This window comes from Etheostoma cragini, chromosome 4, assembly GCF_013103735.1.
Source record: "Etheostoma cragini isolate CJK2018 chromosome 4, CSU_Ecrag_1.0, whole genome shotgun sequence".
Taxonomy (NCBI): domain Eukaryota; kingdom Metazoa; phylum Chordata; class Actinopteri; order Perciformes; family Percidae; genus Etheostoma; species Etheostoma cragini.
Genome location: NC_048410.1, coordinates 1,237,338 through 1,251,647, shown reverse-complemented (window position 1 = coordinate 1,251,647; position 14,310 = coordinate 1,237,338). Strand labels below are relative to the sequence as shown.

General features: G+C 38.8%; 1 protein-coding gene and 1 long non-coding RNA gene across 2 annotated transcripts in view; one reads left to right on the top strand and one right to left on the bottom strand.

The window, feature by feature from the left end:
* The window catches only part of LOC117944109 (serine/threonine-protein kinase 4-like), a 33,304-nt gene extending 22,273 nt beyond the window's left edge, over positions 1-11,031 (top strand). Inside the window, exons 10-11 of the mRNA XM_034870672.1 lie at positions 4,556-4,701; positions 10,871-11,031. Coding sequence (XP_034726563.1) covers positions 4,556-4,701; positions 10,871-11,029 — 305 coding nt within the window. The 3' untranslated portion in view covers positions 11,030-11,031. The remainder of the gene's footprint in view (positions 1-4,555; positions 4,702-10,870) is intronic.
* LOC117944124 lies at positions 5,905-7,212 on the bottom strand. Its single transcript, XR_004656500.1, has 3 exons — positions 7,202-7,212; positions 6,919-6,929; positions 5,905-6,011 (listed from the first exon to the last, which is right to left on the bottom strand). It is a non-coding gene; the product is annotated as an uncharacterized LOC117944124 (long non-coding RNA).
* Positions 11,032-14,310: the final 3,279 nt, after the last annotated feature.

The window sequence follows — 14,310 nt, the reverse complement described above, 5'->3', positions numbered from 1 at the left end:
AACCCTAATCAATATTTATTCTTTTAACCAATGATTCACCTCAATATTTTCTGTTTATGCGTTACCACCGACGGCAATTACATCATGTGTGTTTCCAGCTACACCGACCGGAAGCAGTTACGTACTTCTGCACACATTAAATAAATGTGGTGGGCATTATTTTCAGAAAACAATTCATTATTAGAAATGTCTCATGATACTGTACATTGTCTCCAGAAGGAAGTTATTCAGCTTTTGTTTGAAAATCGTGCCAATCAATACTATTATATTGCAATAAATGAAAATCGCAATACAAATTGAATCGGCGGCCATGTATCGTGGGAGAATCAAATCAGGACAGAAGCATGTGGTCCCAGCCCTGCCTACTTTGATGCATGTGCACAGGGAGAGTTTTTTAAACCCTGTAACTAATCGTCCAATTGCAATAACCTATTTGGTTCATGTGGATTCCAGTAAAAAGACCTCTCTCTTTTCCATTCCCTCATCATGCAGTCACAAACATCTGCTGTCACAAGCTATGTGAGATGATTTCATTATGAAAATGCAAATGGGTGCGGCAGTGACTCGGCTGATGAATCGATACAAAAATTCAAAACAACCTCGTGACATTTGAAGCAGCATTCAGCTAACCTTGTCTGTCTCTCTTTCTGTCTCTACTGATCTAAGAAATGCAGCAAGAAAAACTAGAATATTCACTTGCAGGCGGAGAGAAAAGGTCACTTAGAAGTTTTTTAAGCAACTTATTTTTTCTAAATCTAATTTTTCTGCTCTTGTTCACTCCAGTAGTCTCAGTATTTATTACCGAGAGTTATTTTTTATTAATCATCAAACAACAGCGCTTTTCATATATGGGGTTCGGACCAAATGTGGATGTTGTGGATTAGAATGGGTTTAGACATAGTTTTTACTTCTTAAAATGTGCCTGGTGGGTCTTTTATAAAACATTTAAACTCTACATCATTAAAATTTGACCAGTGCAATGTCAGGTCAAATAGATCTTTGTGTTTGTCAAAGTCCTCACAAGTCAAAGTCAACTTCTTGTTCTCAGCGATGTTTCAGGCCAAAGTTTAGAGAGATAAATCATGTTATAAACCCACATGTCCTGCATGAGCACATTTAAATACACATGTTGTGGCTTTGTGGTTTTTAGAAGAAGCCTGTTTGAAAAGAAGCTGGATCAACACTTCTTTACATCAGACATTTTAGCAGAAGGAAAGATGATCCATGTCAGAGGCTCAGTCATGTTTAAAGGCGGAGAATTGGCTTCTTAGAACATGAAACATGACGTGGTCAGATGTAATGTGATAAAGAAGATGAACAGCCTAAATGTCCCTTGCCTAATTATTTGATGTAGGTCTTATTAGATCATGTGTATGTATACAAAATTAGACAAAAAGTCTTTTATTCGCCTAAACTCTAAGTTGATCATTATCCCGGCATCTTTCAGTCACTCTGTTTTTTGGTTTGTCTGTTGGAAACCGTAACTTTTAAACTAAAATCAACACAAAAAAAAAATCATCTTTTGTTCTTATCAGAATTGAGCATTGAATCGTTCTAGAGACAATCGCGATGCATCGAAGAATCAATTATTTCCCCCACCCCTATTTTAGATACTAACCATCACTGTGAAACGTACACTTGCATAACACGAACATATAGTACATGCTGAAGTACAAAACCAGGGCTTCTCACCAGCTTCCTTGCCTCCACATAGGGTTGGCATAGCAACCAACCAAGCACAGCGGGTCACAGTTTATAGGAATGTGAAGCACAGTTGGAAAGATCAGTCCGATAATTGTTCAACAACACCAGATACCGAACTAGAACCAAAGAGATGATGGATTTGGTCTGACCTTCTTTCATCTGATTATGCTGAAAACGTGTCCATGTTGGGAAAGCTGCGGCTGGTTTCTTTAAACAGTAACTTCTCAAAAGTCCACTTAGTCTACTGCGGAGGCCACTGGCAGCAGAAATGGAAAATAAACAGCCATTCATTCATTTACTGGACTCTATTTGGTGCCTAAATTCAAACAAACCACACATCCACAAGTGAGATCAGCGATGATATCAACGGTGTGTCCATGCATTAATCATCATTAACAAGCTGTGAATACACACGGTGTAAATCTGTCTCTGACGAGTTCAACACACGGCTAACTGGCGTTGTTACGCCCCTGGAAAAGGGGAGAAATAATCACGAGAGTGATAGGGTTATGTTTCCTCACGGAGAACTTTAGTGCAATGATTTTACAACTGCAACAGAGCGGAGGCTCGTCTCACACACGTGTAATACACTCTGCAAACTTAACTCTAACTCACTCAAAATGTTACTAAACACCTTAAAACACAACCTTGACACGTTAGCAAGTCATTAAATTTAAAGTAACTCTGTTTTATATGACTAACGTACCTGAAAAAGGACCTCTAAAACTTGCTGATTTGAACTACGCAATGAACGGTTCTGCTCCCGCAAAAGTTAAAATTTCACACAGTTACACCGCGGCCGAGACCATTTAACCCTTGTATAGTATTCGGGTCAAATTGACCCATTTCAAATTTTTAGAAGAAGAAAAATGGTACAAGGCAAGGCAGCTTTATTTGTAGAGCACATTTCAGCAACAGGGCGATTCAAAGTGCTTTACACAAAATCAGTTAAAAAAAAAAAAACGGATAAAACACCAGAATAATGTTCTGAATTGAGTCAGGAATACATGTTTATCACGGAAAATAAGGAAAGGCCGTTGATTTTCAGGTAGAAAAAATGTAACTTGGACCGTTTTTTCTTCTTGTAAAAGTTTTGAAATGGGTCGATTTGACCTGAGTATGATACAAGGGTTAAAACTTTAACCTTTATTTTACTTCTGTTTTGTTGATTCTTCTTTGATGTGCTTTTCAAAAAAAAATCCTCCACGTTAATCATCTATGTTAGTAAATTTAAACAAATGTACAGACCAGAACAACACCACAGTTAGCTGTCTTCTTTTTATTTAAAGGTGCTTTAAGCGACGTTAGTGTAACTTCCTGTTGACGTTCGAGGTATTGTCGAGCAAAACAGAGGCTAGCTCACTTCTTAAAATTAGTTTTTTGGGAGCGTTTGATGCTTTTGAATCGCCTTTTTGTATAATTATGGATTATAAACAGAGGTGACGTTTTATAAGACACAATTAAAATGTCATTAAGACTTATGTCTTGCTGATGCCGGACAAACTGTTCTCACATAACAGTTTGTGTGAATTTAATCCGATGGCGCACTATTATAATGGTTGTTGGTCATAAAGAAATTGCTGTAAGGACATTTTAAACGTGTCACCTTTTTAATAAGGCTGTATTTTATTCATTTAGTTAGATTAAAGATGAAGCTGCCAGCCACACCAGGCTCTTAACTTTGTCTTTCGCCCCTCTTCTCTTCTATGTTATCTTAACATATATGTTATCTTCCTCTTCTCTCTAATATCGGACATGTTGAAGCCGCTATTGTCTTTTTCTTATTCTGCTGCATCTGAGTTTTAAACGTCTCATTTCTCAGCACCTGGCCCAGTGACTAACCCATATTGATCAACAATTGAATTGATTTAGTGCGGACATATTATGCTGATGTTGTTTCGCACTTACAGACGCTTTAATAATGCAACACGTCACTGATCCTGGAAGGGAATTTCTCTTTATGTTTACCCGTCAATGCTCAGGTTGGAGAGCAGTAAGCACCGTCTAACTGAGGCTTCTGGCAGCAGGATGAACTCTATTGACTTGTGTATGCACCCAAATCCTTCATTTGAAGGAGGTTTCCTACAATTTTCTGAAATTAAACCCACAACCCAAGACCTCTTTTTAAGAATCCTTTTTGGCGACACCAAAAGAAAGACTATCATGTTACATTATTCAGTGTCTGTTGTTTTTCAATCTTTTTCTACAGATTCAACTTTCTATCACTGTTTTGGCGTGTGGTGGTCTGAGGGGGGGGGGGGGGGGGGGGGGGGGGGGGGGGGGGGGGGGCTGAGAGTGTGATTTATATGTTATCTGGAGAAAACATCAGTCTTCTGGACTCTCTGTGTATTATATATTCAGTTTAATGTTAACTGTAGCTATAACAAGTGCTCAAGCCTAGAAATAATTCATAATAAACACACAATAATAGTCACACAAAGAAATCCCCATTATAGTTAAGAGCCAGTCCCTCCTCTTTATGCAAAACTCTCTTTTTCCTCTTTAGTCTGCCAGATAAATGGTTTATTGTCACAATTCATCCTGTAGTTGGTTGGTTTGGTTTTCAGGCTGAAGTAAAAACCCAGAATGTGCTGTATACATGTCCAATGAATACCTCAAAAACCCGAATAACACTGGAATAATCTACATTAATCGGAAAATGCTATATTTGGAAAAAGGCCTAATTCAAAGTATCCAGCCTGAATATGCTGTTTACGTGACCTGTATCAAATTCTGAATATCGCCTTATTCCGAATAATAGTGTAATATTGGTGTGCATGTAAACATACTGAATCTTGTGCTACAAACATCAGCTCCGTTGTCACCGAGACGTTGGTTGTGTGTCTCACAGGGAGAGACGAGACGATGCAGCCGGCCAAGCCGTCCTTCCTCGAGTACTTTGAGCAGAAAGAGAAGGAGGCCAACAGTCACAATGACGGAGGAGGACAAAACAACGCGGACAACCGCAAACTGCCTGCTGAAGGAGACTTTGAAGTGGTGAGTTACAAGAAGTGGCGCGTGTGCGTGTGTGTGTGTGTGTGTGTGTGTGTGTGTGTGTGTGTGCGCGCGCTTGCGTGTGTGTGTGTGTGTGTGTGTGTGTTCACTGTTAAGTAAAGGTCACATCATCGAACCAGTTTTGCATCCTGATACAAACAACTCCGCCGACAATTTCAGGGATCACACACCATAGAAATGGTGCTCCTTGTTTGTCTTGCTTAAGGTACATTTAAGCAGGACAATATGCTGCTGCTGGAATTAAATATTAAATATGTGACCTTTTTAAATACCAAGTGGTTTCTCTTATCAGATCACCCAGCTGCCTGTTCAGATATTCGGAAGGCACTGAACTCTCTGTTTTTTCTTCAGAAAGTGACATGGAGACAGTGAACCTTTTTTATGATAGTTTGGTTATTAAAATGAACCAAAAAAAAGGTTTTACTGCAGTTATTTGGGGGATTTAGCAGTGGTGAAGTAGTGCTTAAAGGCTCTGAAATTTTGAATTGTACCCTGGTGTTTAGGCATGTAGTATAAAAGAAACAAGGCTTTGTGTGTGCATCACGGTGAAGATGAGCGCACACACAAACACACACACACACACACACACACACACACACACACATGTACCTATTGAGACTTCTTTGCCGTGTGCATTTGAAGTTGTTACACTAACAGACAGTGACAAGTAACCGCTGGATGAACCCGATTTCCGATTACTTTTCACTGAGAACATGCATACTGTCTCACACACACACACACACACACACACACACACACACACACACACACTACACATGTCAGAGGAGAGAAGGCTACTTACCATCTACGCTGTCTGCCATATAAACTATATGTAGTATTATGTATTAGTATTATTATTGTCTCTAGAAGTGCACTGTTCAACTTTTGTTTTTCAAAATCAAAATTTTCTGTACTATCGCAAAACATATAGAATCGGCCCCCATGTATTGTGAAAGACTTGAATCGGGACAAAAGCATAACGTCCCATTCCTATCACTCGGTGTCCTTTTGTTTTTTGTCCCGGTACAAGTTTGACGTCTTTCAGATTGTTTAAAAAATTTACCTTTTTTACTTTTGAAGCACCCAGTTGAGTAAAAGGAACTTTTTACTTTGTTGCTGGTGCAGAGACACACTGAACACTATATCAGTAAAGCAGGACTTAAATGTGGGGTAGGCACCTATTTTAGGCATTTTTGGCTAAATAAATCCTTAATAATCTTTTAGCATATTGTAACTAAAGTGTTCTGAGAGAAAACTGGACCTCTGCACCTCCCCTTGGTTCTGTTTTTAGGCTTAAGATGATCTAGCCGGGTCAGCAGACTTGTAGGTAGGTAGGTTGGGGAGAAAGTGCCCCCGCTACAGTCATTCCCCGGCTGCCATGACAGTGCAGAGGCACTGAGAGCGTAGATGGAGCAGACTAGGATATGCTGACCAATCAGACCATGTGCTTTTCTGGGATGGGGGCTTAAAGAGACAGGCGCTAAAAATGTGCGTTTCAGACAGAATATGCAGGCATATTCAGAGAAACAGTATGGGAAAAACAGGGTTTTTAACATGAAAGCATTTCAACATTTGTGAGTGTGATATGGGACCTTTGAATAAATCCTTTTGCTTTACTGCAGCATTTATAGTCAAATCAAATAGGATTTTCTTGACGACACTAATCCCACTCGGGGGGGATTTATTGTGCCATTAGACTTGCAAATGTGAGGATAAAAAGCTAATTTCTTCCGGGATCTTTAATACTTTGAGACAGCTTGTTGACAGGTTCACGCTAACTGTGTTTAATTTTAGATCTGTCTAGTATGCTCTTTATATTCGGCTTCCAGAAGATTCTTTTTAATGTAGTCATCCAAAAACATTTTAATATTGACGTTTTATTTCCCTCTCGTGTTAAGACGTGTTTGAATGTTGCACAGCTGCCTTAACTTGCACGCTTCAGTGTTATAAAGCATCATAGAGCATGCGATGGGAAAGCACTAACCTACATTATTCATGGGGAGCAGACAAAGAACAACCAATCTCCATTTCCTTCATTCTGTCCTCTATTTTACTCTTCCCTTATTGCTTTATCTTCACCCCCTCACCCCCAGACTTTCTTTCCTCACAATAAATCATAAGGAGATTGTATTCCCATCTATCAGATCCCTTAAGAGTTATAAAACTAAAAATAAGCAGTGAATAAATGAAAACTAAAACTTTTAAGAAATCTAAAACTTTTTAAGAACAACTAAACTTAAACTATATTCCCCGGTTAAAACAAATCAACTAAAATTATGTAGCTACATGCTTCTGAGACATTATACCTGGCCCTTAAAAATACTAAAACTACTTTAAAACTAAATATATAAGAACTTAGCCTTTCTGAAAACTAAACTAAAAGTAGAAAACACACTGAAGATTAACTAAAAATAAGCTATAACGTAATTCAAACGTCAAAACAAAAATAGAATAAAAATTAATTCCTGGACTTAATTAATACCTGGTCACTTTAACTTCTAACACTTGACTCAACACTGACACTTTTGACTGCTAAACCATGGTTACTATCACTTCTGTGTCTTTTTTGGGAGCTGCACATGCTAAGTAGCTCGGTAAGATCCCATCAGCTAGATGACTCTTTCTCCAGCTTTGGTCACTCCAAGGCAGGATCAGCTGGGAGACTTCTTCTAGATCAGGGACACTTGTAGAATACCCGCAGGACAGGAAGTAGTTCTTTTGGAGATTCTGGTCTACTAGTGTGTGTGTTGTAGCAGTGTTTTGCCATTGAGAACGAGCTAGCACGCTACGGTTAGCAACCTTATCTCGGCTAGTGACATAGAAAGCCGTGCAGATGTTGAACAGCTCCCCCGTAGACTGAAGGCAGAGGACATCCAGAAATTGTGTCTCATTCAAAACAGCATGGAGGATTTTCCTAGTTTGTGTGCGTGTGGAAGCACCAGAGACACAAAATAACACCCCAAATCCCAGAAATGTGTTTTTTTTTGCCATAATATGGGCCCTTTAAGGACCCTCCGCTGCCCTCAGTCGTACTCTAAGGGTTAACAAACTGAGACCTTTTCCGAAATCTGTTTGACTTTAAAGCCCACAACATTTAATTAAGAAACCAATGGCAGATCAATCAGTATTATAAATCTTAAATTGCAGCCCTAATCGGCTGTTATTCTATAGATGAGTATTTTCCAAACAACTTTTAGGTTGGCATCTACAACAAATGTTGCCTCTAGGTCGAAAAACATTTTAAAGTTTAAAGATGACTCGAGTGATCTCACGTTGACCGTGGTGTCGTCCGGTTGCAGGACCTTCACTTCTCTCCTCACGCTAAGCTTTCCAGTGGACGCCAGTGTTTATTTTAGCATCATTGATTGTGGGTAATAAATAGCTGCAGAGCAAAGTGCTGCTGGTAAAAGCTGAGAGGGGGTAATCCCCCCGGGGAGGGGATATAAAGCTGGCATCAGGTCCCTATCTGAGACCCACAGCAGAGAGGGGAGGAGATTAAATAAATGTTGATGGATGCAGCCTTTTAAGAGCTTCTAAAATAGATGCACTCATCAGACACCTTGGTTATCGTCGTCACGCCTGAGGAATGTTTAGGTGGTAAAGATTCTCCCATCAATGGACTCGGTAACGATTTATCAAATCCTCCAATTGCACAGGACTTTAACAACAACGAGAAGTCATAGAAGAAGAAAACTAGTGTCCCATCCAGTTGTGAAGGTGGTGATATACGTACCAACCCGTGGTTTGGATCCAGTTGTGGGTTTTGAGCATCATGTTCTCCTTGGGTCAAATTTGACCCGTTTTAAGTTATTTATTTTTTGCACAAAAAATGGGCCGTCTAGAAATGTCAACATTTAAAATGTCAAAAAGCTTTGGCAAAAATCACCCACAACATTGAAAAAGTGACAAAAAATGTCATAAAAAACTATAATAATATAATAATGTTGGAAAAAGTGACCAAAACTTGGGTTTTTTTCACGGGAAGACCACACAAGGGTTAAGCAACAACAGATGGGCATAATGACATGTATGTAACAATACTTGTACGTAAAAGGGGAAGATCAAGTATTCAAGTGCTTTCCTTCAGTAAAAGTACTAATACCACACTTTAGAAATACTCTGTTACATTAAAAGTCTTGCTTGGAAAATGTCACATAAAGTTTAAATGTAACTAAAACAAATCTGAAACGGGAAACATTTTTAATCTGATGATCATAAATGACCTGTAACGGCAAACAAGACTTATGTTGGAAAGAAAACTAGTTTTATGTAGTTTTTTGTAATTTTTTTTATATTTTTAATGCCTTTCACCATTCAAAGTCACAAAAATGATTTACGGAAAGTAGATCCTCTCTACAGTCACACACACTCCGATTACAGGATAAAGTGTCATTGTATCCAGCCAGGTTAATGGTGTCAGGAGATTTCTTTATATCGGCCTAGTTTTATTCTAATTATATTTTAGAAGTTATCTGTTGTAGTTCTGGCTGATTCTGGGGCAGAACCATCACAGAAAATAAGGAAATTAAATGAAAAACATTTAAAAGCTAAAGTGATAGAAAGCTTTATCTGTAGAGCACATTTCAGCAGCAGGGCAATACACACAAAATCTGTAAAAAAAACAGTTAAAAAAACTAAAAACACATCAATAAACAGGTAAAAATAAAAACTTTAAGACATATAAAACAGAAGAATAAAAGTAAGGTTTTCAGCCTTGATTTTAAAGAACTGAAAGTAGCAGCTGATCTGCAGCTTTCTGGGAGTTTATTCCAGATATGAGGAACATAGAAAGCAAACTATGAGACTATGATATGTGTTAGACTTAGACTTCTCTTTATTAATCCTTTTGGGATGACTCCCGCAAGGAAATTGAAAGTTCCAGCATCAGTTTTATCAAGAAAAAAAGAAAAAAAAATGGATAAAAAAGACAGTATAAAGACAACAAAATAATAATAAAAACAACAATAAGAACATTTGTCAAATAAACAAAGAAAAGACCGTGAATTATTATTAAAGTGTCAGTGATGAGTCCAGTGTTAAAGTGATAAAGTGACCAGGTGTGAATTTAAGTCCAGGTATGTGTGTCTGTATGTATGTGTGTCTGTGTGTATGTATGTATGTCTGTATGTATGTATGTATGTCTGTGTGTGTGTGTATGTATGTATGTATGTATGTATGTATGTATGTATGTCTGTGTGTATGTATGTATGTCTGTATGTATGTATGTATGTATGTATGTATGTATGTATGTATGTCTGTGTGTGTGTGTATGTATGTGTGTGTGTGTGTATGTATGTATGTATGTATGTATGTATGTATGTATGTATGTATGTCTGTGTGTATGTATGTATGTATGTATGTATGTATGTATGTCTGTGTGTATGTATGTCTGTGTGTGTGTATGTATGTATGTATGTGTGTATGTATGTGTGTGTGTATGTATGTATGTATGTATGTATGTATGTATGTATGTCTGTGTGTATGTATGTCTGTGTGTGTGTATGTATGTATGTATGTATGTATGTATGTATGTACACTACCGGTCAAAAGTTTGGGGTCACTCACAAATGTCCATTGGACTCCATTATAGACAGAATCCCAGCTGAGATCAGTTGCCTTGTTTTTTTTAACCAGGGCAGTTTCCAGATTACATTATGTGCTTGCATAATTGCAAAAGGGTTGTTTAATGTTTTCCTAGTTAGCTTTTTAAAATAATATTAGATTAGTAAACAAAATGAGCATTTGGAACATTGGATGAATGGTTGCTGATAATGGGAAATGTAGATATTGCATTAAAGATCAGCCCCCCCACCCAGATCAGCTGGTATCCTGTCTATAATGGAGTGGAATGGACATTTGTAAGTGACCCCAAACTTTTGACCGTGTGTGTGTGTGTGTGTGTGTGTGTGTGTGTGTGTGTGTGTGTGTGTGTGTGTGTGTGTGTGTGTGTGTGTGTGTGTGTGTGTGTGTGTGTGTGTGTGTGTGTGTGTGTGTGTGTGTGTGTGTGTGTGTGTGTGTGTGTGTGTGTGTGTGTGTGTGTGTGTGTGTGTGTGTGTGTGTGTGTGTGTGTGTGTGTGTGTGTGTGTATGTATGTGTTGTCCTCTACGAAAGGTAAGAATAAAAACTGAATGTGCTGAATGTGTGTTTGTAGGTGAGCTCGTGGTCTGTGGAGGAGCTGCGGCTGCGTCTGGAGTCCCTGGACCCCCAGATGGAGCAGGAGATCGAGGAGATCCGCCAGCGCTACCAGACCAAGAGGCAGCCCATCCTCGACGCCATCGAAGCCAAAAAACGCCGGCAGCAGAACTTCTGAGACCAGGAACTGCCGAGCTGGATGGTTTTTTTTATCTCTTTGTGTTCTCTGCAGCGGTTCTGTGAAATGTCGGCGAGACGGCCGAGTTGTCACGCAAACGCCGCTGCAGAATAACGGCTCCCGAGACGCCGAGATCTGGAATAACTGAGCCCAGACTTCTGCTGAAGAAACTCCGAAAAGCCTTTTGACAGAATACGAATGACGTTTATTTTGTTTATTTGAGTCGATATCCACGTTCTCTTTATTCTGGCCTTTTGACGGTCTTTAAGAACTTTTTTTTTTTTTTTTTTTTTTTTTAAACCCTCTGATCTGAATGTTTCATAAAAAAAAACACGGCATTTGAGAACGTTTCATTTTGACAGCGATCGGGACTTTCTTTCGGTTTATTTCAGGGTTGTTACACAGCAAAGATTGAGTCAGATTTCTTTCAGTTTATTTTTTTTACTTAATCGTGTGGTACGATATAATTTTAAGCGCTGCCTGCTTAATTTAGGTACTCGTCTATTTCCTCCTCGAGTGTTTCCTGTCGTCGGCGGTGAAGGATGATGAAGCTGCTTTCAGTGTTCCCGCTCTGCCGCTACGACATGGATCCTTCTCTCGTCTGGAAAATGTTTGTGATGTACACAAAGGGCTGAAAAAGGTCCCGGACATGTTGGCTTCTGTTGTGACGAATCACAGTTTCAAGATCTTTTTTAAAAACTAAGCAGTTTGCCGTCCGCCGTGTTGGATTAGCAGCATGATTTGGGCTGTGAGGGTGCTGAAGGTCCAGAAGGTTCCTCACTCTAAACTTAAAACGCGCTCTCTTTTAAACGTGGTGACGGAAACTAACTTTATTTAATTTGGTAGATGTTCCCATGTGTTTTTTATTTTCTACATACCGGGTTAAATATAAAGCCATTGTTGACGTTGTCATAGACCGATGCGAAAACATATCCCTTTCATGCAGAGGTAACTGTCTGTCTGTCTGTCTATTTGTCTGCAGGACATATAGATGCCTACTAGCCCAAATTTAGACATATAGGACATGAAGATGACTACTAGCCCAGAATTAGACATATAGGACATGAAGATGACAACTAGCCCACATTTAGACATATAGGACATACAGATGACTACTAGCCCAAATTTAGACATGAAGGACATATAGATGACTACTAGCCCAAATGTAGACATGAAGGACATATAGATGACAACTAGCCCAAATTTAGACATGAAGGACATATAGATGACAACTAGCCCAAATTTATACATGAAGGACACATAGATGACAACTAGCCCAAATGTCACGATACTCTGTGGAAGGTTGATGCACAGACCAAGGAAGGACCTATTAAAATAAAAATTTGGAAAAGATACACACGTTATTTTTCACCTTCGTCAGAAATACTTTATTAATCCCCGAAGTGAAATTCAGTGTCACAGTAGCACCAATAGTAAGAAGACAGAGACGGAGCACTGCAACAGGGAGCGTGCACGTTAGCACGTGCACACTCTTCACTCAAGATGCATCAGAAACAGAATGGATTAATGTGTGAGATAATGAGTTGTGTGTATGAGGTTCCCTTGAGATAGGGCATGGCCTTGGCGGAGATCTGTGCTCTCAGAGTGCCCCTTTAGTTCTGCAAATGCGTCTATAAATAGTTATTAGAGATGTTGTTATTGTCTTCTGTTGCCTAATGATGACGGCTTTCTTAGCGATGGTCGTTTAACCCGAGCAGCTACTTTAGTTCAACGTGATTGGTCGTTCCTCATCGTCCACATCATGGATCCAACGGGAGGTTAAAAGTCTCTCTCTGACTTTATCCAAACTCCCAATAAACAAAACGGACTAGTACCACACAAATATTCAGGCAAAATGAAATGTTTGATCTCCAGAAGTAACAAACTATGTGTCTGGATGTTGTTTTTTGTTTGTTTTTTAATCATCAGGGGGAAAGAAAATGCTCCACAAAATGATATTTATTGACCTTTACGCACCCCTTTAGCATTTATACGCAGTATATAAACATTCAAATGGTTTATAACACCCTTTAATGTAGTTTTAAACATCTGTTTATGTCTTTCTCAGTAATTATAACTTCTCTAAAGACATTTTATTATTTTATTATCAACTATCTGCTCATCCAGCAGCCTCCACTGAACGAGTTATTGCTATAAATATCTTTTTACTACGTTATTTTGTGTTATGAACCATTTATTGAATGTTTAAAGGGAAAGTGTTACCTTTATTTTTCAGATTTTTTTTTCTTCTTGAATTTCTATTTTAAAATTACTGTAAATATAATCTGTTTTTTGGCTTCATTTACAGGGGTCACGAGCCAGACTAGACCCAGACCAGACCCATTTGAATGTGTGATATGTTTATCTCATGCTGGAGCTTCTCTCATAACGCATGAAACTGCAATTGTGTTTGAAATTGGATTGGAACGAGATGGAAACTTGACTTTGTTTAACCTTCGATTCGAACCTTCCTTAGTTTTTAAATTTGAGTTTTTATTTCGATGTCCAGCATCTCTTTTTTTTTTTTTTTTTTTTCCCTCAGTAAGCTCAAATAAAAAGACCTCGGAGCGACAGGTTCATGGAATCAGTTCAACAAAGCTTTTATTTCCTGGATTTAATAGTTTTGAGTTGGCACTGAATGAGATTGACCCGCCCCCCTTCCCTCTGAGTCTGGCATCGGCCCAGACCTGATCCACCTTCTCTCGGAGCAACTCAGCCGCTCATTTTTATACATGCAGCACAAAAAGCATTTCTATTTTTCTACATATGTTCAGTGGTTACGCGGTCAGATAGGAAACAGTTTCTCAGGTCCTAAAACTCCTCAGGGGTGTAACATAATGACAGTAGTAGGTAGTGTAGATATTCAATTTGGAGATCCTTCACACAAAGAGTCTAATGTGTTGATATGAGCACCACTTCCTGCGTTGGTATATTGGGATTTAATTGCAACAGTTAGGGTTTTGTCTGGAAACCGAAAACCATTTTCTTTAAATATCAATCCGTTGTCAACAAGTTAAAGTGAGATTTTGGGGTTTTGGACCCTGTTTTCCTCATGCATTTGTGTCTAAGTTACAAAATTCTTTGAAATTGGTCCAGTTTTTAGAGAGAACGCTGTTACCGGCAGCTTAAACCAGGCTGCAATGTAATCCTACAGGGCGAATATATGTCATATATACGGTGTATTGTCGAATAACGTTCTTTTAAAAGTTCTGTTGTGGCCACCGACAGGCTCAGATTATTAATATTCTGAGCGTCTGACAACATTATGGAGAGTATTTCTA